This window comes from Trichoplax adhaerens, genomic scaffold (genome assembly GCF_000150275.1).
Source record: "Trichoplax adhaerens TRIADscaffold_21 genomic scaffold, whole genome shotgun sequence".
Classification (NCBI taxonomy): Eukaryota; Metazoa; Placozoa; class Uniplacotomia; order Trichoplacea; family Trichoplacidae; genus Trichoplax; species Trichoplax adhaerens.
The window spans coordinates 1,139,019-1,164,736 of record NW_002060962.1 but is presented as its reverse complement, the minus strand read 5'-3'; the positions used below and the strand labels follow the sequence as shown (position 1 = coordinate 1,164,736).

Sequence of the window (25,718 nt, the reverse complement as noted above, 5' to 3'; positions counted from 1 at the left end):
TATCCGATTGGCTTTTTCAAACGTGATTTATATTATAATTTAGCTATTGCTCTTGTCACTTTCGATTCTGGTCGCATTCCAATAAAATCTGTAATAAATTTGGCGGAGTCTATTACGCTATTCAAATCTACACCCTGAAATTGTGTAAATTCAAAGTTATTACGATATTTTCATTTTCAAATGACATCATAACGTGCATTCTCAATCAATCATTGCCCATACTCTAAATTGATACTAGCTTTGCTAGTTTAGCTACATTAGCTGAGCTATTTATGCTTACTTACCGTTTTTATATTTAATCCATTTAGCATGTAAACCACATCTTCGGTTGCAACGTTACCCGAAGCGCCCTTAGCGTAAGGACAGCCACCTAATCCTGCTACTGACGCATCTACGACTGATACTCCCATCTAAAATCGAAATTTAGATTCTGAAATTACTGCTTAAGAACATTCATACAAGTTCAGTAATTTTACCGTTGTAAATTCAAACGTAGCAAATAACAACGTAAACAATGACGGCTGCTTTACACATTCTGTATACTGTAAAATTTGATGGATATATTGCTTTGCAAAGAATTTTATTCTTTTAGTATTCATACCTGAATAGCTGTTAAAATGTTAGCTAAAGCTTGTCCATATGTATCGTGGCAATGTACGGCTAACTTAGATGCTGGTACAACTTTCGTCACTTCTTTCAGCATTGCTGCCATAGAACCTAAAGGGTCCAAAAAATTGGTTTATACTACTATTTTGCGTGATATGGTACTAAAAAAATTCCACATTTGCAATTTTTACCCGGTGTACCAACTCCGATGGTATCGCCGAGAGAAATTTCATAACAGCCCATATCAATCAATTGTTTGGCAACCTAAATTAACGATGGAAACGCTGTTTTTAATTCAGCTAACGGAATAAAATATTCATTTAAGAATATCTACATTCGGCTACTTAGATTTTTTCATATAAGTATATCTAACATTTGCTACTGCTGTCGGTTCAATTTTCCCTTCATACGGGCATCCAAGGACGCACGAAATATAGCTAGTATTGAACAAAATGCAATGGGCATTGATTGCTAACATTTTCAACTTTGAATGGACTTTTATTCTTGATGTAAGCTTATCAGGGTAATCAAAATGATTGATATCTTGATTACGAATTTACCCTCTAATTTTGATGTTTAATTTCTTTGCTTCATCACAAAGGCTGTTAAAACTTTCGAGACTGTCCTTAATAGTAGCGTTGACATTCTTCCTAGTGTAGAAAAATTTTTATATATGATTTGGAGATTGAAAGACCATAACACAGGACTGTTTCATATCATTCCAATGCAATGAACTAAGACAAAGTTTTTGCATCATCTGCTATCGTACAAGATGAAAAGTGGCGCGTCTAATATAAATTTGATATCCGAAGTTGTATGTTATGCTTTTATAAAAAATGTGATGGCATAACCACCTACTATAGTCCCCGTCATAATTAAGAATGCTTCATCATAATATACTAGAATTTCTTGTACTAGTCTTGTGCAACGCTGCATGGATTGTAGTACACTGTTGTAACAGCATGTAATTACTAACTATAAATCTACGCAATTACGCTATTATAATGTTGATGAATAACTTTGTAATAAGTATCATTTGGAATATGATTTTAGTAGAATTGCTACCTACTTTGTAAAAGTTTCTGACACCGCGCCAAATATTGCAACTTCTTTTGCACCAGCTTCCATCTAATTTTTAATCAAATTATAATCAATCCAAGCTATTTAGTGATTCCAGGTTACATATAGGTGTAACTGGAAACTTTAATGGTACAGCACTAAATTATTCTTACTAACCACAATTGTGGATATGTTAAGTACGACAAGGTAATGAATTTGATTATAACTCAACTTAATAGACTTGTTTTATAAGCAGTATCATAGCATATACTGACTAATACGGAATAGAGAATTAAATAGCACGTTTATATTATTTGATTTAGTTTGTAAGCACTCAGACGATACTGTCCTTCTTAAACTTACCGCTGAAGAAAATCCTTTCAAATTTGGGGTTAAAACTGGGTAAGATACGTTTGGATTTTTGTCAATACCTTTCAGTACATCAGCATTATCAGCCATCTGTAACAACAAATATAATATTTAACTATTTGCAAGTACGTCAAACAAAATTGAAATCTTAATCAGTCAATGAGGTAAAAAGCTGTACGGTATAGACAGAGACAACTTAATACTTTATAATATACAGTATATCCATAATAAGAATCAGATAATTCATTTGTGCCTACGTGATATACTTTATAGTTATACCGTCGATAAAACAGTTAATTAAGCAATATCGGTCACCTGTGGTACCCATTTCGGAGAGACAAAGCTAGTAACTTCTACAACAGGTAATCCTGTATTTGATAAACGATTAATTAATTCGATCTTCACATCGGTTGGAACAAATGTCTATAATATTACCGACACAATCGATTAGATCATTCCAGTTCGAGAGAAGTCATTGAATAATTTAATAAGCATTACTTTAAATTCATGGTGATAATAAATACTGTAGTTGATAAAACATTCTACCCAGGAAGCAAATAAACTTACAAGTACTCTTATGCTGAGAAAAGGCTGACTCAAATACTATGTGAAATACGAATAGTTTTGTGACATAGCGTATAGTATAAACTTGACTCATTTTATAATTAATAAACAGAAAAACATTGTAAAGCCAATTCACTTCTGATCCAATAAGTTTTTGATGTCATATTACCTTTATATTTTGTAATCCATCACGCGGACCAACCTCAACAATTTTGACATATTCCGGCATGCCAGAGGACTGTTATTAGAGTGATAATTACACCGTAATATAAAAAAAATATGAAATTAGTAATTACTTTAATGTCCTATCAATTCAGTAGAATGTTAACTAATGCTAGAGTAGACTATGTTTCATGATACGTTATAAGTACTTTATTGTAATCGAGTGCATACTGTATCTAGTCAATGTCATTCAAAAATTGTTGTACCGTATGCTAATAACTTCAATTGCACCATAATCAGATATAATTCTATCCAGTATAACGAAAATACAGTGGCAATCATTCTATGGCCAGTGTGGAAAACCCTACTAAGTATGTCATTAATTTGGATGGTCATGAGTTATGACTGAAGCAAATTACTCGCAAAGTAGGCTTTCTTTCCTATAATTCCATCTTCCCCGAAGGGTATGGTGATTGATAGTGATCAGCACAGTACTGTACTCTGTACAGTATAATAATCATATAATTCGTACCGCAGTTTGGACAACTGTTGCAAGCTGAGTTATATAAACTAGATCAATTCTATTGAAGCGGCGAACGATAATTTGCTTTCCAAACGTCAATGATATACTGCATTATCTATATGCTGTTCAAAGGGTAGGAATTTTCCATTTTAACGCATGCCATTTCGCTGCTTAGATCACTTATGGTAACGCATACTTGTTGATGTCATTTTCATCATTACCTTTGAGTTGCTTGCCGAACTTTCATAACTTGCGAGAGTACGCTTGCAAAGAACGGAAGTATCATTGTTGTTCATCCACTTCCAAATGCCTGATCGTATCCTCTGATTCTTCAATAAGTATCTGCTATTCATTTGGCTATCTCAACAACCGATGAATAATAATATTTTCAAGTGAAAGATTAAGGAAGAAAGGAAATGTTCTGCACTGCAAGTTTTGCTTGCCTACGTCCCTCTACTGCTGCAGTAGCGGAACTACTTACTGCATGTTGACAAATGATTACGGTGGTTCACCTTGCAGGTACACTGGTACACTGTACAGTGTACAGTACAGTCTGCATACAGTACTACGACTGTGCTGTACGGTGCATAGTACTGTAGTCTGGTCGCTCTCAACGCAGTACTGTACTGTACTCAGTACTATAGATTACAGACTACAGTACTGTACAGTGTACAGTAGGCCCAGCAATACGGTAATAACCCCGATTACTCAGATACTCAGCGTAATTAGCTTAAAGAATGATACACTACTGTATTCTAGGAGTCTGTATCTCCAATTTCATGCGATTATTCAAAGAGTAAGACGTTGCACCAACGCAATAAAAGTTAGGTACTACTGTCTAAAGACTTTTTCCGAGTTACGTCAATCTTCCTACTGCGGCTGCCGACCACGCATGCGTATGCCCTGACAGATGATTACGGTGAATAAGGTTGGTTCACCTTGCAGGTGCACGCACGTACACTGTACGGTACACACAGTACAGTACAGTACAGTACTGTAGAATGGAAACGAGACACATTCTACAGTACACTGTACAGTGCTGTACTGTACTGTACTGTACTGTACTGTACTGTACTGTACATACCAATACAGTATCAGACAAAGTACAGTACAGTACAGTAGTCTTCCCACGACTTACAGTACAGTACTGTACAGTACCACGCATGCGTATACACTGTACATACCAGTACAGTATCGGACAAAGTACAGTACAGTACACAGTACTGTACAGTACAGTATTACAGTCTACACTGTACAGTACGGTAATGATGCTGCGCAAAGTACTGTACAGCACAGTACTGTACTTACTAATGCAGCATCCTTTACATTCTACTGTACTGTACACTAGTGTATAGTACAGCATTGGCCAGACTTTTACTGTACTGTATGCAATCAGCAGCTCTGTTTTCAGTTTCTGTACTACCTTTGAGCAAGACAAACGCGCAGAAAAAGTTCGGTCACTTTCTTCCCGGTAGTGCTTCATACACTACTATCGCACTCTACTGTACAGTACTGTGCTGTCGTGTGGTGGTAACTACTGCCATCAGCGTAAGGGTTGCTCGTCAGTGGTCAGAAAAACTCCCAAGTGTGATCATGGCGATGCAAAAGCGTTCCAATGTAAGTTGAATTCTACTACATTAACAATCTTCCTTTCATGAATAATCAGTCTAGAGTTCATAAAGTACTTGGAAAGTTCGTTAGGAATGATGAATAATGACCGAAAAATAGTAACGGCTTGTCCATGCCCAATTGCGGAGTTGATCTCTTGGATCAAATCCAATCAATGTTGGCCATGATCGTGCAGCTTTTTACTACACTGCGTAAACGTCAAAACTTCAAATCTTCAATATCGCATCATTGATAACTCACTTCCGCACATCAGAATTCAGTTCAGTCTACTATTAGTCCATAGCAAAATGGAACGATCCATCCATTCAACCAACTTAATCTACAACTTTGAAATAACAAGTTTAACTCCATGTTTTTCTTATACGTATTAGATACGACTACCACCTGAAGTCAATCGAATCCTGTACGTCAGAAATTTACCGTATAAAATTACTGGCGAAGAATTGTACGACATTTTTGGCAAATACGGAGCTATTCGACAAATCCGACTGTGAGCAGTTTGTATACTCGTATTATATTCTAAATACGCTAAATGATATTGGATATACGATCGGAATTTTATCCGACACACCGAGTCAGCGATACGTACGATAGTCTGTAGTACGTGCATTTTTATATATATATATGCTCAATGTGTCAGATAAAGTTCTTATTTGTGAATTAGTTGGTTAAAATTCATGTTTGACTTCTATTGGATCAATTTTATGCCTGGCAATTGTTCGATTGATAATACTGTAATTAGTTGTTGCTAGATAATTGTTACTCATTTCTTCTTGTACTACCATAAATATATTGCTAACACTTGGTATAGTAATCTAGTTTTTTGCTATCTTACACTGAACTGTATATTTGATTTATTAGAGGAACGAATGCCGATACGAAAGGTACCGCTTTCGTAGTTTATGAAGACATCTTTGATGCCAAGAACGCATGTGAACATTTATCAGGCTTTAACGTTTGTAATCGTTACTTGGTCGTTCTATATTATCAGTCTAATAAGGCCTTCACTAAAATGGATAAAGAGAAGAAGAGATCAGAGCTTGATCGTATGAAAGAAAAATATGGTGTCAGCACCGAAAACTAGTTGAAAATTAGTTATTGTAAATGCACGAATTAAATTTCGTAACGACTGTGATTACTGTTCATTTCAACGAACCGGCACTGTCATTTATACTAGTCTTTGAATCCTGGCTTATTCCCTAATTTTTTATCCAGTGTTTAAAAACGCAAGTTTCAAGACACTACCGCGATGTGTAAACCTGAAACCTAATGTCTAGCATTTCGGATTTACCCATTAATTTTATTGATAATGTACGCCTAACGGCTGCCAACCGTCTGTGTTGAAAGTGAAGCTTGCGACGCAGCTTTGAATATCTACTTTGGGAATATTAAAATCTTAACGGAAGTTTTGTCGGATGAATACATGAACTTACATATTTCGCCACAAAATGATGCCAGAGTAATATGTAGAAAGGTAACCTATTACATTCATCTGTATGTTATTTATTGCGACGATGGAAATATTCTCATCTCCCAATGTCAGTGGAATTTTGACATCTCCGCAACGTTACCCAAATTATGACAGCAATTACTTTTTGTTGTTTTGATAAATAACGACTGTTCATGTAACTGTATTGTATAATCTACGTGTCCCTGATAACTTTTGTACATCGAAAATAAATTATTATACTCTTAGATTAAGAGATATCGAAATATTTTATTCTTCTCTGATATCATACTGACAAGTACTGTTGAAAAAGGATTACAATATCTTGCAGCAAAGTAGTCTTGATTGGTAAGTGTTAAACTAATAGTTGATTTACAAAACGCCCCATCTAAAATACTAGTGATAATAATTATTATTATTAAAAATAACATAAATACAACTGACGGTATATAGTACGAGTATACGAGTATTGAACTCGGATTACAATTAGAATCGAAAGATCTATTCGAGGTTGAAGACCTCTACTAATCTAAATCTTTAACGAGAGCATGAACAATATTAAATCAATGCCTGGAAGACTAATATAGTTATCACACAATATTGAAGTATACTTTCTAACGGATAATAACACTAGACTATACAATAAATGAAACAGCTACATAAATTTTCATTGATACTCATACGTCTATGATAAAAGTCACTCATATACCCATTTACTAAGACGTACAAATCAGTAATGCTTATTGTACTAAGTCTACAATTTTGCTTAATGTTCAAAATCGATCCGAGTGCAACTTTTCCCATAGTGCAAAACGTTATAAAAAAATTGATTATATACATACACCTGTCGTTTAACACGGTTAGAAAGTTATCTTGACAAAATTTGGAGCTTAAAATCAAGTCTTGCTAATAAAAAATGATAAAGTTTATGTACTGTATTGCTAAAGATTACAGATAGATAGTGCATATAGAGTTGATTCGGTAAAATATTTAGCGTAAACTAATGACATCCAAAGCCATAATCAAGCGGTGCAATCTGAATTGTGTTCTTGTGGTGTGCAGTACGATATTGTTTACAAATTTCTATATTGCAAAGAGTGAATTTTCGTTAGCATTATTAGATTTCTAAAAGGGTAACGACTACATATAATGCCATCACTGTAAATGCACTGAAAGATGGATTATTATGAACAAATCCACGTGAAATCATAATGTGTAAGAATCCTTTACTAGTTAGTAACTTATGCAGTAATATGTCATATATATTGGAATACAGAATATGAAAGTTGTCTTACACATTTTGTAAATGAAAATTAGTTGATCTGTAACTTGCGCTATTGGCAGATTGATCGACTAGAAATTGAATTAGCAAAATAATTAGGCACACAAAGACAACAACGAAGTTCCAAAATAAATAGACTTACTCGCTTTAGGATTGTACAGTCGATGAGTTAACCAAGAACCAATAATGATACCTAACAACTTTAGTAAAAAAAGACCAAAAAATTAGCCAAAATGACTATCTGGAATCCTATAATTAATTCATCAGTTAATGCTGCATTCATCAAGAGCAAATAATAAAATTGTCAACGGTAATCTTAGTAAACTTACTGAGAAAAAGCATTGGATTCCAGCATGAATGACCTCAACATACTAATTATAATTATACAAATAAATAAAAGTTATCAGTCCCAACAAAAACTCTTTTAACGTAAACAAATCAGATCTCGGAATTCTAGTCTCAATTAACATAATAGTAATCACTATAAATGTCAGTATAAATATGAAAAATTCTTAAAGGAATTATTATAAGTTTAGATATTACCATACCTTGTATTCTAAGATACATCCCGTTACTTTCGCAATGATTGCCGAACTCGTTGAGCCGGTCTGAGAGCTCGACTCATATTCAACGGTGCAGCCAATTCCATTATTTTTCCACCAACTTGCGCTTTCCGTATTTATTGTTAAAATAGTGCCACCCTAAAAAAAAGGAAGTAAAGCATTATTGATCATAAATAGAAGCAGCCAATGATATTAATTTTGTCACATATAAGGTCAGCGATCTCCTTTTATTTGCCAATAAACCTTTTAATCATAGTTTGTAATAATTTATATGATTCTAGGCGATTACAACTTTCCAAAGCAACGATTTAACGCACACGCAAATTGAAATCACCTGTTTAAAAATGGAGATTTCCAAGTAGGTTAACATCACTGCAACATTGCAAGCAATCCACGCGAAGGACCAAATTAGATACTAAAATATTATAAAGAATTTTTCACCCAAGTCAGTCTTTAAAACACTCCAATTATCAATTTAATCGAGGCAATTAATAGCTCATTAGCATTAATTCATGAATGTACTGAATGCCATAATTAATGTAAGAATGCAAAGCTTAAAAATTTGTAATTTGTGTATGTTACAACTAAAAGAATTCCTTAACATGGATTAATATATAGGCACAGAAACACGTGAAAAATATGAAAGAAATAGCAATGACATTACCGTACAAACATTACGAATGTTGACCATACCGTAACTATTTTATGAGAATACCAACTATGTCAAAAATACTAACCATAATCAAATAACGTGGTCTGAATTGGTAAGCTCCGAAAGTACCGACGACGGTAATAAGGATAGCCACAAAGTTACCAATAATTAAAGCCCAGACAGCACCCATAAAGTCGAATGTTATACGTTCCAGAAGAGAAATCTAAAAATTTAATCAAGCGTCAACTTGAATCAGTTTCTGTAATAGTAGACATATACAGTATAATAAGCAGTAAATGTTACGTAAATATCGATAAAAAAGATTTCACAATTGTTCAAAACGATAAAAGTCAAAATGTCATCCATTCATTTTTTAGCTGTAAAAGTATAATAGGAAGTTTACAACTTTGCAAACAGTATGAGACTTTCGATCTATTATTTATTGGTAAGATAAGGTGAAATAACCAAGAATGAACAATTTTAAATTAACTAACTGCACAAAATAAATTAAATTAAATTATGCACACTTGACGAAATTAGCGAGATATAGTACTGTGAAAATTACAGTAGTAAGACGATGAACGTCGCAATCAGAATAGTACATCGGAAATCAATTTACAGCTTTAAACTCATGCTATTGTATATATCTTTCGTTGCGTATTTCCTATCCAATAGTGATTATTTGCAGTCAGTACAATTTAATTAATTGATTGTAAATAGTAGCATCACTTCAGTAAGGTTTAGCCATTATATAAGGACGGCCATAAAATTAGTTCAATCTAACCAGAATGTAGCAAAATTTCCGTTTCTCCAAATAAAGTTAAGAAAATGGTTATGCTCGTAAATCATAGGTGAATGTCGATTGTGGGTTGTTTTGTATAACTAAACACAGCTAAGTACTTACCGTTCATATAAATTCATGCTTTAAGTTGAACAGAATCGTATATATAATTATAATTAACGAAAGACTATATCTTTCATCGTAATACTGTATGCGGAAAGATGTTCGCCTACGGTCAGTACAATCTGCAGAGAAAGTGTAGGAATAGTGAAAAGTTTCTCAATTTGAAGTTCGGCGATATACGCGTAAAATAAATATTACGGAATTACGATTTGTATGGCGCTCCGTACTGCAAGTAGTGCAACATAGAGCAAAGTTAAAAGTAAAATCTTGCTGCCATTTTAAACTAATTCTAAACCAACGTAGTTTTAATAAATTAGTACCGCAAATTCATTAACACTCGTGTAAAAACCGCAAAGCAAAACCTGCAATAAGCTTACAGTTGGGCAATATTTTGAAAGAAAAGGCCAACAAGGCCATAATATTGTCACGCAATTTTAAATTGATTTCCGAAATCAGATCTGATCTTTCCTCGAATGTGCGCTTTTACAAATTGGAAATAAGCTTACGGTTAGGATAGAATGTCAATGCCTTTTTCACATTACAGTAATTGATTTCTTGAAATCATGTTACGACCTTCTTTTTAAAAAAATAGTATGTGCATTAAGGTTCAGCATACGACAAATATTATTGCGTCTCTTCCTTTAAGTTTTGTACATTCAATATAAGTACGAAGGAAATAGTAAGAGATAATGATAAAGGAAGAATAAAATGAGTGGATTGATCCCTCGGATTAATAAAAATTGTCAAGGTACAGTATACTGTAATCACAACTGCAGTAAGTGGTTTCTGACAAATAACCGGCTCTCTATTAATAATTTAGATAGAAAGGCACCATTAATTGAAGTTGGAAATATTTTAACTCCATGTGATAACAGCAGTTGGTGCACAAAGTTTATTTTTCACTGGTGACGAAATAGTATTTTTGATTACTGCTATGATTGCAATCAATTTACAGTCAGCCACTTGATTTGATTACGCCCGGCTGGCTTGGAATCGAGTATTGTTTGTTTAAAAAGGGTTTCTCCGATGGAATTTATTTTATGACCGATTGAAAACGAAATTATTGAATATACAACTCCCATTTGGAACTAATACGAATACTTGTCATGACAGGATCTTCGATTACTGCTTCCGATGGAAAAATGCTAAAGTGTTTGTAAGATCCTATCTATCTCCACTGTATATTGTACATCGTGATTAACATTGCAAATGTAGAATTCATCCTGCAGCTACTGTGCTATTTTACATGGCGTTGTCGTCGTTACAACTTGAAAGATTCATTCTAACATAAATACCTAAGCCTGTCGATAGAATGGATCATTATCCACTATAATGTTGCTCTATGTGGTGCATTTGTTGCTGTCTACCATACACTACAATTTACTTTCTATTAATTAAGATAGTTTTGTTCAAAACCAGCAGCGGAAAGTTATTTACAAAATTCAATTAACTGATTCTATCGTCAATGCGTATGCGACGGATTGATTCAGGTCACTGATGAAGTAGAACGTATAGTGGAGTTTTTTTGCAGATTGACGATTCATTCTCTATCGCCAGATGATGGTAAAATAACAGAGTATCATCCATTTATTAGTATTAATTTTGTGATTAGAAGCAAGGAGAATGGAAAATATCCAATCAAAAGTCTTTCAAAAATAAGAAATGAATTTATACTATACCAGTTGTAAAATGAGGATCGCCATGGTCCATGTTCTTAGCGTACCACAGGCCATGTTTGCCGTCACTTTGGATCGCGTTTACTGCTTGTAACGACGATATTAAGCTTTCTAAAGTGGAATTCAACTCAGTTATCCTACAATACTGTTCTAAAATCAGTCAATACAGTATCATCAACACCGTAACAAAATGGCGATCTGATTTGCCTTTTTCTTCCTTCTATTTTACAACGACGATAGCGATCTAGATCACCAACTGGCAATACAATATATATCTAAAATATGTAAATGATCGCGTAGATGGCAGCAGTCGGCAGAGTTAAAAGCCTTCACCTTTGACTGCCAACTATGGAAGATTTTACAGGGGCTAGTGACTGGCAATTTGCCACATGGGATATAATGATGATAAGGCTTCAAGGTGTTGAATGGTATAGTATACTGTTTTGATGCTACCATATTAAAACATAGTAGTATGCTTCATGCCGTAGTGCCAGAGTACCATAGAGTAGAGTAGAGTACAGTAAGGTCATGATAGGGATACAGTATGGAAAAAAAATGCATCGTATGTAACCACCAACCGCTGCTTCCTTGAACCGTTCTCAACCGTACCGTACCACCTACAGAGGTATTCGTGTACAGTACAGTGCACTGTACACTGTACACTACTATACAGTACTGTACAGTACTGTACTGTACTTTACAGCGTGATCCTTTTCGTTTCAGAGAAATCAACACTAATGTTTTGCGATATTTTGACAACGAAATTCATCAAAATTATTATGTGTGGAAAGAAGAAGCTCTCATAAACATGCCTGTATAATTTATTTTGGTGAAATAAATGATTTTAATTCGTTTTTTTCACGATTTTGTACAGTACTGTACTGTAAAAGCCTTTTCTCTCTACTGTATCGATGGTGACCTGGACAGTACCGTACTGTACATTACTCTACAGTAAGCGTTCACTTTATGACCCGCAATATTACAGGCAAATATTAGCTCTTAGCAGACTCGGTGTACGCGTGCGTATACCAGATGATAGCTGATAGATACATATTTGCTAGATACGTATTTGCTACAAAGCGAAGCTTGCAATTACAAACGACAGAAATAGAGTCCACCTTTTAAGTGAGCTCACTTAGGTGACCAATACTAACTCACTTGAACGAGGCATAAACACATTTTTATAGCTTTCTGTTGAGTAGATAACACTTCCAACAGGTTATAATGTCTTCTCCAAGTACTGTAGAAAACGACAACTTATTCTCAATGTCTCCAATATGACCTCACAATTTTTCAGTCTAGCGTAGTTGGTTCATTGAAATATATAAATAAATATTATTATTACTTGATATTATTTTTTTTTTTTGGAATAACGAATTCTTGGCCAGTTTACTCCTCTTAATATCATACAGAGTATTTGGACGCTAAAGTGGCCCATAACTCCTAAGACTAAAATTAAATAAATGAAATACTTCTGTAGCATTTACTAATTATACAGAACTGTACTGTATGTTAAATAACTCCGAAGACTAAAAATTAAATAAATGAAATGCTTCTGTAGCATTTACTAATTATACAGTACTGTACTGTATATTAATTACTAATGCAATCAGTAAAGGTAGAAAATAAATGATATCATATTATATGCATATTGTTTTAATTAAATCATTCATCATTTAAACCTGGTGAGACCATATACAGTACTTTATACGTAAAAACGATAGCAATGTTATAATAACATACACGCACGTATCAAATCCAATTAAAATGATTAAAATTTGATGGGTCAGGACATTGAAATCCTATTGCCGTGATCATTCATTCATGATAAGAACCAGGCTCCCTCATGGTAGTATCACCAACCCAAAGTTTATGCATAGTCTGGTACAAGGCATCGCTAACAAAAACCTACAGTACATAGAAACGATTTACAGTAATGTCATACGTCCAAATACGTACAAAGATGCAAGAAGAAATGTTTGATACCTTATACGTATTCAAATTCGAAAGTAATTGATGATCCCTTCTTAGGCTATTAACTTGATTTTGACAATAATTTCGAATATCTACTAATTTGGGTATTTCTTTACATGATTTTCCTTTTATCCAATAGTTACAGTTCATCTCTTCTACTCTAGATGGAACGATGTATTTACGCTCTGATTCTTGAAAAGGATGACAGCAAAGTACTTGCTGATCGACAAGTGGGGGTGATTCATCATATTTCTGCAAGAGATCCGCCAATGGGCTACCTTCAGATTATAAAAAATTCGGCGTTTAAGCTACTACACATCAATGAGATCCTAACCCATGACCGATCAAACAAGTAACTACATCATGCAAGCATTAATCCTATCTTTACTACCATTTTCTCCAAATAATCTATACACTTTCTTTTTCGCAGGCAAGGACAATTTAGATCTTTCTTGAGTCAACTTCATTTTAGCAACACCGTCCAATTCGACTAACTTCATATCAAGATGAAATTGTGATGCTTAGACGAGCAATCAACTTCAACCATACATTTACTATAAATAACCTACAAAAAAGATCCTTATAAACTACCTTGTATACGCAGCCAAGTGCAGGCTGTTCTTGGCAAGTGACCAGATGAGTTCCAATACCGTATGCATTAATCTGGTGACCCTAAAAGAATACCGTAACAAAAAAATAATTCATCTCTAACATAAATATTGTATTATTATTATTGAAATTAGCTAGATTTAGTCATTAAGACCTGCTGGTTTAAGGAATTCATGGTCCGCACATTTATATCATTACTAGCAACTATGGTTAATAATGAAAGCCATGGCTTATTTAACCTATATACCATTCATATCAGATAATCAAGAGCTTAAAAAATCGCTAGCCACTGTCCATTTTGTTGACAGTAACAGCTACAGCAATAGTATGAAGTGATAAATCAATGCAATAATTTACTAACCTTTCGGCTAACAGTTGAAATTGGCACCTGCTCTGTCTTGAAAGATAAGCCAAGTCACCTGAATCTAATCGAATGCCTTTAGCACGATATCCAGCCTCGTCTAATGCAAGTGTTACGGCGCAAAAACAGGGTATGCCACTTCTACATCAGTTAAGTTCGATAAGGCGATCAAATTATATGTTATTTTGATCCAATAATAAATATAATAAATACAATATAATAAATACAATCCGTTGATAGCAGATTCAATATAGAAATGTGAACTACACCATGCACAATACGAATATTGCGGTTACACCTCTTCGAGGTTTAGATATTTTTACCTGATTACGTCGTAAGTATCAACAAGTGCCAAAAAGTTTGTAGGAAATGCAATTGCAATAGAAATGAATGCAGCCAATTCACCTTCGATAATCTCATCCTCCGCAACGTCTAGCATTGGGGATATTTGAGTAAGCCATTTTTGTGTGCCACATTTTAAATCAAACAACTTGCTATCGGAACCAGTGGCATATTGCACATGAGTTTTACAAAGATCCGTTAAGCCAGAAAAGGACATAACAAAAGCATGAGAATGAGTACCAACAACAGGGATTGAGAAAAGTTTTCCGGCCAGAACATTGCTTGTACCATTGAAACCTTGATTTAGAAAATAGCATATATAATCTGTGATATACAGCATATGCAGTTAATCAAAGGCTATTATCCTAATGTCTGTCGTCTTTTACTCAATGCCTATGTTGCCAAACTAATAGACTAGAGTTTCAATATATACAGTAGCATGACAGTATCACACTATTTGGCAAATGATTCAATTTAATGTCAACAACCTCCGATATAGCAGTATCTTGAAGCAGATAAGCCACCATTCGGTCCCTGAGCACGGCGTAAACCAAATTCGAATAATGGTTTATCATTTCCAGCTGTTAGGCGAAACCTCGTTGCGTTGGTAGTTACAAGGCTGTCTCCGTATAAACAAATAGACCGTCCATTGTTTATTGTACGTAACTCTATGATTCTTATTACTATATTCTTAGCAGCATCACTTATTTATATTCCCAATTAATAACTACATCACAAATCCACTAGGACCAGGACTGGATTAACACTGACTATTTATATTACTGTGTTATGCTGTATCATAATTGCGAACGCGTACGATATGTCACAAATACAAGAATATAACGTAACTTACAGTATACAGTATATTACTAGCTGCAACTCCAGCACACCTACATATTCTAAAATTTACACTGCTGTAATACATAGTCATTTTAATTTAGTTAGTAAGAATTGAAATGGCGCCCAATGATTGTGGACGATACAGCAGTCAATGGTAACTATGTCAGAAATATGGTATGCTTTTAGTTTTAGCTCATCTTTCTTAGGAAGCCTAATATCAAGAACTTTTTAAATTAAAGAAAAGAGATGGCATTACCTTGCATAATTCACGAGGGTAAGTAAAGTTGTTTCCATAAGTAGGACAGCTACCCTTGCAATAAGATAAATGCTGTAGTCATGGTAAACATTAATAAATGAATTCAAAGCTACTAATAATAAATTACTCGTTAGAAAACGGTCCTCTTCTACTGTGGTAATGTATTCCATGACTGCACATAAATTTGGCGTAGTCGACTCAACATTGCAATTTTTTAATAAGTTATATTCATTATTAGCAACAAGTATGGTACTCAGTAACTGCAGTTTAAAATGCCTAAGCTACGAAAGTTTACGATTTTTACGCATGCAACCATTCATTTAAAGCGACAAACAGTAGTTAGCAGTTTAAATGATGTACTGTATATTGCACTCCTACCTAATAAAGCCACTGCATCACTAAATTTGCATGCTCTTGATAATAGCTAACACAAATGACGTTGCGATATTTTATTTCGCGAAAATTTGTTTCAGGATATTATCAAGGACAACAGATAAAGTTGCTTACTAGCTAAAGGACCTTCAACTCTTAGCAAAGGCACTCTGGGAAATACCACTGAACCCTCCGGGACAGCTGCAATTGTAACCTGGTCCCCGTGTATGCCAGAAAGAAAATGAAAGAATTCTTCTTCAACAGAGGATGGCAGTATGGATTTTACATAGTCTATATCTGATAGAATTTGATGAATTTATTTTCTAAAGCATGTTATTATTTATTTACAGTAATTATTGCACCATCAGAATTAGACATTGTTGATTAATTAAAATAAACTAGATTACAGCAACTCTGTCCGAGTAGTGTATTGTTCTTAGCAATACCATTGGCAATACGTAGATAGAATAAGTAATAATATTCTAATTCATTTACACTATCTGAGTTTCAACAGGAACTGTCTGCTTTCATAGTCTTATTAAAAGCTATAGCGATAGCTTCTACAAGTAGTAATTGTATGCTCCATACCTGATTTGCTGTATGCAAAATTGGAAACGAACTCAATGCAATCACTCAATCCAGCAAATATTGTATACCCTCCCTTAAATGGGTTATTTCGAAAAAATAATTCAAAGACTGCAGCCTGACTTTGTTTATTAAATTTCCAGTAAGCGTATGCCATTGTGATCTGATATAAATCTGTAAGCAGTGGCTGAACAATTCCTTGATGCACCATCTCAGTAGCCATTTCACAAGCTTGCTATTTATTGTTTATTTATATTTTTATATCAGGTGCAATAAACTAACGCAAAGAAGTGATCCTAAAATACTGTACACAGTACAGCAGTGTACACAGTGTACAGTGTACAGTACAGTACTGTACAGTATCAGAAGCTGATTGCTCAATCTGTTTTTCTGGCTTTCTTTAGATACTATCCTGTACTGCACAGGTTAGCTAGCTCATTATTTCAATCAAGCAGCCTGTACCAGATCCCTGAATGCATAATGCATTGTTCAGTATGCATGTAATTGAGTGTACTGTACTACAGTCTAAGACTACAGTACAGTACAGTACAGTACACTGTAAACCACTGTACTGTACAGTACTGTACTGTACTGTAACTGACTGTACTGTACTGTACAGTACTGTACAGTATGTACCGTACCTACTGTACACTTGTACTGTTCTATACAGTACAGTAGATTAGTAATGTTCTTCGTTTGTTTGTTTGTTTTAACGACACGTGCGTAAGCTGTACTGTACTGTACTGTACCGTACAGTAGCGACCCTTCTTTTTATGTACTGTACTGTACACTGTACAGTACAGTACAGTACAGTACACTGTATAGCAGAAATACTGTACACTGTACAGTACAGTACAGTACAGTATTTGATAACTCGGCGTACTGTACAAAACTAAAGGTTAAAGCATGTAGCGAAAGCCCTCTGTCCAGACGGTACGCTACCGTACTAATGTCCAGTACTGTACTGTACAGTACTGTAAACGAAAAGAAAAATACTGTACTCTACAGTACTGTACACTGTACAGTGTACAATGTACTGTACTTCTGGTGACTGATACACAGTACGATTAGTCAAGATCCTAGGCTGTAAATACAGTACACTGAGCATAAGCGCATTGCAGACGATCTATCTATTTTTCGAAGCGGAAGATGGCAGCTACGCGAGGTATGAATTTGACGTTGTTACTTATCATTGATGCTGTTTAAAGAGTAGCAATTTGAATTTTTCATAGTTTTAATGGACTAAATAGACCTTATAAAGTAAGTCATGGTAGAACATAGGCAAGGCGATGCATTTCATGCTCGTAGCTATACTTACTAAAAATTAGTAATTGCGGCACTTTACAATCAATCCTTCGTTTGAGCGTGTCTCGTTTGCTATGAGAATCTTCTTTAAGTTAGCCACGTGGCAACTCCCAAGCTTTCATCAACCTTAGCCGTTAATGAAAATTGTTTTCAAATACACATGTCATGTTCGTTAAATTTTTGCATTTTACTCAGGGCCTCTTAATTATCTGTACATTAAAATGTTCCTGGTAGACTGATTCAATAATCCAGAAAAGAACTTCGATCAAGCCTAATAGACTGTAGTGTAGTGACTTTTAGCCTGCATAGCGATCAGCATAGTTATTCACAATATGAACACGTTTTCATAAGGCTTTATAGTTCTACCTAAAATTTTAAATTGCAGTGCTGAAGTAGCAGTTGAAAGACGTATGGCTTCCCCTTGATAAATATATAGTCTAAAATAGATAAGGTCGTTGCGGTATCTTCGATCAACTAGCAGAACAGTACTCTAATTTCGTCTCGTGGCTTTCGCGTGCTTGAATTTTTTCAGTAAATTTAGTTCACAGTGAGTACTGTATGTACACTAAAGGCCATCAGACTACAAAGTTTATACTTCCCTGGTGCCGAGTCTATAGCAGATCAATTGCAAAACTTATTTTTGACTTAAGAATAGCAAAAAAAGTATCAAAAGAGGTAGTTATTTCGTTTGACTTAGTTCTCAATGCGTACACGTTTAGCTGGCCATGAGTTCAAGATAAATTTTATCTCTTATGAAATGGTTCCGTGAATCGCAAAGATTTAAGATGGGTTGCTGTAAGGGATTACTTGATTTTCGATAATTTTGCTTAAACTAGCTTCAGCTTTCGCATGTGTAGATAGACGAAATATTATGGAAAAAACGTTATTTGAATAAAACTGCATTTGAGAACTTAGTCTACACTATCTACATACCGTACTCGACTTTCAATAAATTAATTTCGTAATTAATTTTGTTACCCATTTAGAGTGAATCACATTAAAAATAGATTGTTCATCCATAATCCGTCATAAAATTTATAGAATGTTAACGGGATCTTATTAACGTACTTTAGAGCGATTTAAAGGTAAAAAATGCTAGACTAGTTGAAAAACATGTGATTTTGAACTATCCAGTGGTTATGAAATTTTACTCTGTCGGTTGATTGATTTTTTCAATTTTTTCCTTTGTGTAGTCCTTCACGCCCGCTAGTGTATCGTACAGTATAAATGGTAAAGTACTGTTCTGCACTTGTGAGTTTCGAGCACGTGAGCAGTACGTTATCATGGAGGTAAAAAAAAAGGAAGGAAATGATCTTCTTTGCCTACAGTACATACATACAGTACTATACTGTAGCGTACAGTGTATTGTACTGTACGTACACTCGTGCGGTACTGTCTATTTTTTCTCACACCTGTCAGTAGGGGCCTTCGTTTGTACTTTTTTTACATCGGGAAATAGTGTACAGTACAGTCCTGTCCATAGTTTGATTAATTAAGGATAAACAGGCTTGATAAGGTCGCACTGTAGCGCAACTGTGGTAATTTGCATCCGTAAGTGGCCTACTGCAGTGCTGTATACACTACGCTTGATGCTTAAATTAATCAGTACTCTCGAACGTTTGGATTACATTGTAACACGCTCATGACGGCAGTATGTAGTGGGTAATGTAATACAGCAATGACATCAGTTGATTCGTTTATATCTACTTTTTAACAACCGGTTACTTGAATAATGTTTATTGGCGCGAGAGATTGTAATTGACTCTGATAATATCCTAGTAAGCATAAACTGTTGCAGCCGTAATTATTTAGGGATTAGTAATTAATTCGCTCTTGCAGAAACGTAACATGTGAAATGTAAAGCAGCACAAGTCGAAAAGTACATTACAATATTTATCTATTTATCCATGCTGTATCCTATAGCTATAGAAATCATATACTTAGTAATGAACCAAACGGAAATGTACGGTGTAAAATTAAACGCAAATATAATTGGATGAATGAATATTTGACGACGTCTCAGGTATTTTTCTTGATCCTACGTAATACGATACATTTACTGATTCCAATGTAGGGATTTGTTTGGCTCTCTCGCTTTTTGTAATCTGCTGTTCAGCGTTACAGGTTGATGTCGTGCCAGAAAATGATCTTCTGCAATTAATTCAAAAACTGAAGGCAGCTCAACCTTACAAAGATTTAGTAACTGCATACTATTCTGTTGTTGGTCTTGAAGCACTCAATGAAAAAGTGCCTGAAAACCAGGTATGATATAAATTAATGACTAAATACGTATGTAGAAGAAGATAGCACTCTTTAACCAAGCTTGATACAATCTAGTTTAACTCTGTTTACGAAGCGTATTAGTGTTTATCTCACTTGACGATGATAAAACTTCTACTAGGATGTTTGTGCATTTATCAAGAAATCGATGACTTCGAATCTCGTTAACTTATATTTTGGTGCGTTTATTGGAGACAGTTTAAAATGCAACGTAAGTGTCTAGTTTTTCTATCGAGAAAATTATGAACGTTGTAATCTGTTTAATGCCGCCGCGTACTGTGAATTAAGGTGCAGTCAAAAACAGATTAACAGATCATAGGTCTACGGTAGAACTATTATAAAACGTTTGCATTGCTTACTGTGGATTATGTTTTGCTAACCTAAATGCTTTTAATGTCAAATTTTAGTTGACACCCCCAAAAGATGCTCAAAAAGTACTAAATGATGTTATACTTGATGGCCGCACTACATTCTTGATTTATCAAGCTGTCGGTGCTCTAACAAAGTTCAATCTTAAAGGTATACTGAAATAAATTTAGCAATTTTTCTATTGATTACTATGTATGTTGCACCTAATTTCAGTGATTGCAGTCTGCATACGAACGTTACAGTGATAATGAAATTACAATGTTGATATTGTATTGTCTTGTAGTTGATGCCTCTATGGTGGTTAAATCCTTGAAATCTGCACTAGAAAAAGATGATAGCACTGCAAGGTTAGAAAATTTATATGGTAACTAATTTAAATACATCTGAAGCTTCTGCTTCACCAGTCTTCCAATGAGGGCATCCAACGGACTGGCCTCTGTTGGCGCTGCCCATTTGGCTTACGGAGCTTAGTGCCTTTGCGCACAAACTTTATGAAGTATAGTCCACAGCCAATGCATTGGATATCAAGCCGTGCTAGCGTACTACGAGAAATCATAGTACGCCAGGCTGTCGGCAATTGCATATTCCTTGCGTTTCCTGTAGTCACTATGTGACAGTAATCAGGGAGATAAACCATGCAATAAACATTTACAACTACATATTAGTTTCATAACTATGATCAACTTTTCCTGTATTGAGATACCTGTATTGTTGTTTTACTGTCATTTTTTGTATATTAACGACAGTCACAGCTTCGCCTTTCATGCCGCAGCTTTCTTACCAAAAGATGCCGATATTGGCACAATCCCTAATGCCATAGGAGAAGTACTAAATCAAGCCGATGAAATTGGTGATAAGTATTTGCAGTTTGATGGCGGGATTCGAGATACGATTTTATTTGTTACGGGAGTGTACCGTCTATGCTATGCAAGAGGTCTTACTCCAGCTATTGACAATGATCAAGCAATTAAGCTTGCCAATTACATTGTTAGCAAGAGGCATGTTGGATCCGTTAGAAACGCATACTATGTTGCTCTTGGGCTTCAGGCTTTTACTGAAAACAAGGTAGTTAACTTCCTTTGTAGATTTTCATTTTTGTAAATGCACACAATACTGAATAACTATTCGAATTATCAAAGGAGGCATAATGTGACGTCAACATGTGATCTAACTTAAAAATGTTAATAAATAGTTTCAAATTCCCGGAAGCGTTGTCCTGACTAGTCAAGCCCTCATCCGGAAAAACGATGGAAATATTGTCGTAAGTTAACTTAGCCTGAATAGTTGTGTTTATTGGTAATTATCATTATACATCCTAATTTTATTCAATTAATTTGCTAAACCCAATGATTTTGAAATATAGGTGAAAGCATGTAATATCTTAGGGAAACCTTTACCAAAAATGGACGTCAAAGCTACCTCGATTGTGTCCACTGAAGGAAACACCATCGCAAGTGATGTTGATCTTGTAGAAAAATCAGCTGGTGAATACCAGTTTGATTTTAATAAAATGAAGCCTGAACGTGGATTTTATACTGTTCATTTTAATGTTGCACCTGTTGTGGAAGATAAACGATTAATTGGATTACAAGACTCTAGCTTTAAAGTTAAAAAGGTTGTCAATGTTGCTGTTGAATCCTTCAAAGTAAAAACTAGCGACATAGACCAAGCTTCAGTACAGAAAGAAGCAAGGTACGTGTGTACCTGAAATTTAGGTACAGTCAGGTATTACTGTAATCGAGAAAGAATAGTCCCTTGTACATTATATCATTCTTGTAATAATTTTGACTACTTCTATATTTGAAGTAAATCTATATCAATAATTTCATGTATCTTTTTGCCACGTCGAATTTGTATTATAGGGCGACTTTTCCAAAAGGACTAGCTTCGAATATTCAAGCAGATGAGCATTCGAATGTAGCAATTGAATTTATTGTTAAAGATGTTGAAAAAAATGTGGAAATTGTACCTCAACAGGTTAGCAATAGTAATATTATCATTTTATTGTTTATATTGTATCCATAATTCCCAAAATGATAATTATAAAATTAAAGGAAATAATGAAATTATTCTTGATAAACACAGGCTTTCTTAAGATTGGCATGTGACAAATGTAATGTAGATCGTTCTTTCTTATTCACTAACCGAAATGAACAATTGCTATCGCTAGAATTGGTATGTATGCTATTACATAGTAGTAAATCTTATTTATCGAATCGTAATGTCAGTTTTAATACTTAAAATCAGGACATTACCGAACTCCGTAAAACCTTCTACTCACAAAGTGGTAACTACTCTATGGACGTAATTATCGGCGATCCTACTTTTTCCAACCAGATTTATTGGAAAGTGGTAATAATCAACAATATTATTATTATCGTGTATATTACAAAGGACAGTATTCTTTATTCTTTAGAGAGATTATAGTTTTAATGTTGTTTTTTACATGAATCACCCAGGGTAGTCTTAGTCTAAAGTTTACTACGACTGGTGCTGCGGCTCCTTCGACAAAAATTCCTCCAAGCTCTAAACCAGAGATACAGGTTCTTGAATTAATGTACTCAATAAGAGTAGGCGATGTATCCAGTTTTCACTGATCTAAAAAATTTTGGGGGATTTTAGCATGTGTTCCGTGTTCCCGAAAAACGCCCTCCAGAGCTCGTATCTAAGGCTTTCACCCTACTAGTTTTATCACCTTTGGTGATTATGTTTGTAATGGTAAGTGCTGCTTGTTGCAGTATTTCGAATTTATAGTTATCGTTCTTGCTACCTTTCGATGGAAACTTAGTATCAACGTGAAAATATTGTTGTATAAAGTGTGATCATTAACAGTTGAAAGACAGTCATGTTTCGCAACAGTTAATGTCATACTGCAATTTGATCAATACAAAGGCTGCCGGGCAATGATTATCTCTGGAAGCTTTAATATCAAATTGCAAATATCATTAATCTACATCCACCAGTATTTCTTCTGTTTTATAAGACTTACTGACTAAGATTAGATCACATTTTCTTAGAAACAGATGTAATATATGAAGAGCTACTTAATTCGAGTATTTTTATAATGGCCTATTTTTTAATTTTTACAGTGGAATCTATTCGGAGCAAATGTATCTAATTTTTCCTTTACGTTGCCAAATATCGTCTTTCACTTAGGAGTTGGTGGTAAGTTAGTTTAATAACTTAACAACAATCAGATAACTATATAATACACACGTATACTAACACTGTTTTAATTCCTAAATAGCCATCTTTTTGCTGTATTACTGTTACTGGACCAATTTGGTAAGATACCATTAATTAGTATCGAATATTTTCAATTTGTAAATATTAACGCAACTTCTTTGATTGTAGAATATGTTTACTACTCTGAAATATCTTGCCGTTATTGGTGGAATTACGTTCGTATCCGGAACTTCAGTACTAAGGTCCATTGCCAATGATAGGTAACTTACAAGGCTCGTGATTTTTTGCTTAAACATGATAAACATGTTTAAGAGACAAATATTCTTGGGTCTTGGATCACTAATCGTTGTCTGCAATATATTTTACTCTAGGATGAAAAAGGAACTGAGGTAATCGTGAATCAAAGATCTGAATTGTTATTAAGTCTACGAAATTATTGTAAAACAAAAATTTTTATCCCCCTCTTAAAAATAAACTTTTATGAATTTTACGAAAACGAATTAGTCTTTGAATTTCAATATATGTTGTTACGGGTATACACTAAATAGGCGATATCAGATCTTGAGTGGTGTGTTAGACGTCGAAAAGTTGTCCATTGCTTTCGTATACCGTTAGGAACTAACAATGGCGCTTAAACTTCTTTGCAAGAAACATATTTACCTTACATATTTGTTACTCCTTTCGAAGAATTATATAATTATTTACGCCACCAGTGGCTATAGTTGTTCTTTACCGAGCTTGTAGTACACAAACTAGACTCAGTTGTAAGACACTTATCGAAGTCAGATTGTAATCGCAAACTTTTCAGGGCATGAAATTTACTTTACTGTATACTCTGATAATATAATAATTCTGGTGCGATGTAAGTGGGAGATGGTTATGGTAACGACCAATTTTATTCAAAGTGTTAGAAAGCATAAATTTGTCGGTATATATCTGAGCATTAAATCGATAGCAGGCATGCGCTGTACTAATAACAATAATTTGATCGAAATATTCTTAATTGCCTCTACACGTTTAATTAAAGGCTAATTTTTAAAATTTTCTCCGGTAAATCCTGGTGAATTATTATATAATCAATGGATATGATTGGGAGTCGGTGGTTTCTTTGCCATCAGCTTCGATGAAACATAAAAATTAGGAGCATTATACGAGTATTTTGATGTTTACGGGCATATCGATGTATAACATATATAATCATACGAGTATTTCAATCTCAGTGAGGCATAATAGGCAACCCTTTCGTAATATAAACCCAATTATGAAAACTTTAAATCTGTATATGAATTCCTATTGTACGTAGTAATCAATGGTATTGGTTCTATGGAGCATCCTAACTTTCATAAATCAGTGACTAATTGCATAGGCTTACAGTAACTAGTAATGTTCTTTTCTAACTTGCATGTAGATATGAAGTCAAAACTACTAAATCATTGGGTAATAGTACGACACTGACCCTCAGCAAGCTATATACAGTATGACAATTTGGTATAAAGCAGCAAGGAAAAGCATCATTTCATGAATAATTTTATTAATTAATTTATGGATATATAGTAACAGATAAATATTAACATAACATACAACAAATACGTATATATATGTATATAAGATACGGCTAATGTCCAATATTTTATATAAATCCACAAATAGTGGTGCGTCGTCGAAATAACTAATCGATGCAATAATAATAAGCAACATTTATCCTGGCAATCGACTGTATGTTACTGATCTCCATACTTTTATTCGTCAAGTTTCAAGTCGATAAAAATTCTGTAATTTGCCGGTAGATCTAAATTCAAGAGA

At 34.4% G+C, this 25,718-nt stretch overlaps 5 protein-coding genes across 5 annotated transcripts; 2 read left to right on the top strand and 3 right to left on the bottom strand.

Moving 5' to 3' along the window:
• Positions 1–32: 32 nt before the first annotated feature.
• Positions 33–2,827, bottom strand: TRIADDRAFT_61193 (uncharacterized protein; the record flags this gene model as incomplete). The annotated part of the gene is made up of 10 exons (XM_002117060.1): positions 33–134; positions 285–410; positions 602–717; positions 798–870; positions 980–1,043; positions 1,167–1,256; positions 1,676–1,734; positions 2,029–2,124; positions 2,350–2,457; positions 2,768–2,827. The coding sequence occupies 10 exons, from the start codon at positions 2,825–2,827 to the stop codon at positions 33–35; spliced, it is 894 nt and encodes a 297-aa protein (XP_002117096.1).
• Positions 2,828–4,876: 2,049 nt separating this feature from the next.
• On the top strand, positions 4,877–5,996 carry TRIADDRAFT_51007 (uncharacterized protein; the record flags this gene model as incomplete). Its single annotated transcript, XM_002117139.1, has 3 exons — positions 4,877–4,900; positions 5,284–5,402; positions 5,774–5,996. 3 exons carry the CDS (start codon positions 4,877–4,879, stop codon positions 5,994–5,996), a joined length of 366 nt encoding a protein of 121 aa, XP_002117175.1.
• A 1,654-nt stretch (positions 5,997–7,650) lies between these two features.
• Positions 7,651–11,493, bottom strand: TRIADDRAFT_61191 (uncharacterized protein; the record flags this gene model as incomplete). The annotated part of the gene is made up of 7 exons (XM_002117059.1): positions 7,651–7,712; positions 7,784–7,841; positions 7,971–8,012; positions 8,190–8,342; positions 8,539–8,619; positions 8,942–9,079; positions 11,440–11,493. The coding sequence occupies 7 exons, from the start codon at positions 11,491–11,493 to the stop codon at positions 7,651–7,653; spliced, it is 588 nt and encodes a 195-aa protein (XP_002117095.1).
• Positions 11,494–13,254: 1,761 nt separating this feature from the next.
• TRIADDRAFT_51006 (uncharacterized protein) lies at positions 13,255–16,986 on the bottom strand (the record flags this gene model as incomplete). The annotated part of the gene is made up of 11 exons (XM_002117058.1): positions 13,255–13,344; positions 13,423–13,688; positions 13,802–13,904; positions 14,002–14,082; positions 14,174–14,258; positions 14,381–14,521; positions 14,704–15,019; positions 15,211–15,341; positions 15,819–15,867; positions 16,326–16,487; positions 16,779–16,986. The coding sequence occupies 11 exons, from the start codon at positions 16,984–16,986 to the stop codon at positions 13,255–13,257; spliced, it is 1,632 nt and encodes a 543-aa protein (XP_002117094.1).
• A 938-nt stretch (positions 16,987–17,924) lies between these two features.
• TRIADDRAFT_64329 (uncharacterized protein) lies at positions 17,925–24,368 on the top strand (the record flags this gene model as incomplete). The annotated part of the gene is made up of 17 exons (XM_002117138.1): positions 17,925–17,940; positions 20,155–20,342; positions 20,482–20,571; positions 20,768–20,879; positions 21,013–21,076; positions 21,476–21,794; positions 21,922–21,990; positions 22,093–22,421; positions 22,592–22,706; positions 22,815–22,904; positions 22,977–23,081; positions 23,189–23,272; positions 23,352–23,447; positions 23,819–23,894; positions 23,977–24,014; positions 24,084–24,175; positions 24,287–24,368. 17 exons carry the CDS (start codon positions 17,925–17,927, stop codon positions 24,306–24,308), a joined length of 1,905 nt encoding a protein of 634 aa, XP_002117174.1. The 3' UTR covers positions 24,309–24,368.
• Positions 24,369–25,718: the final 1,350 nt, after the last annotated feature.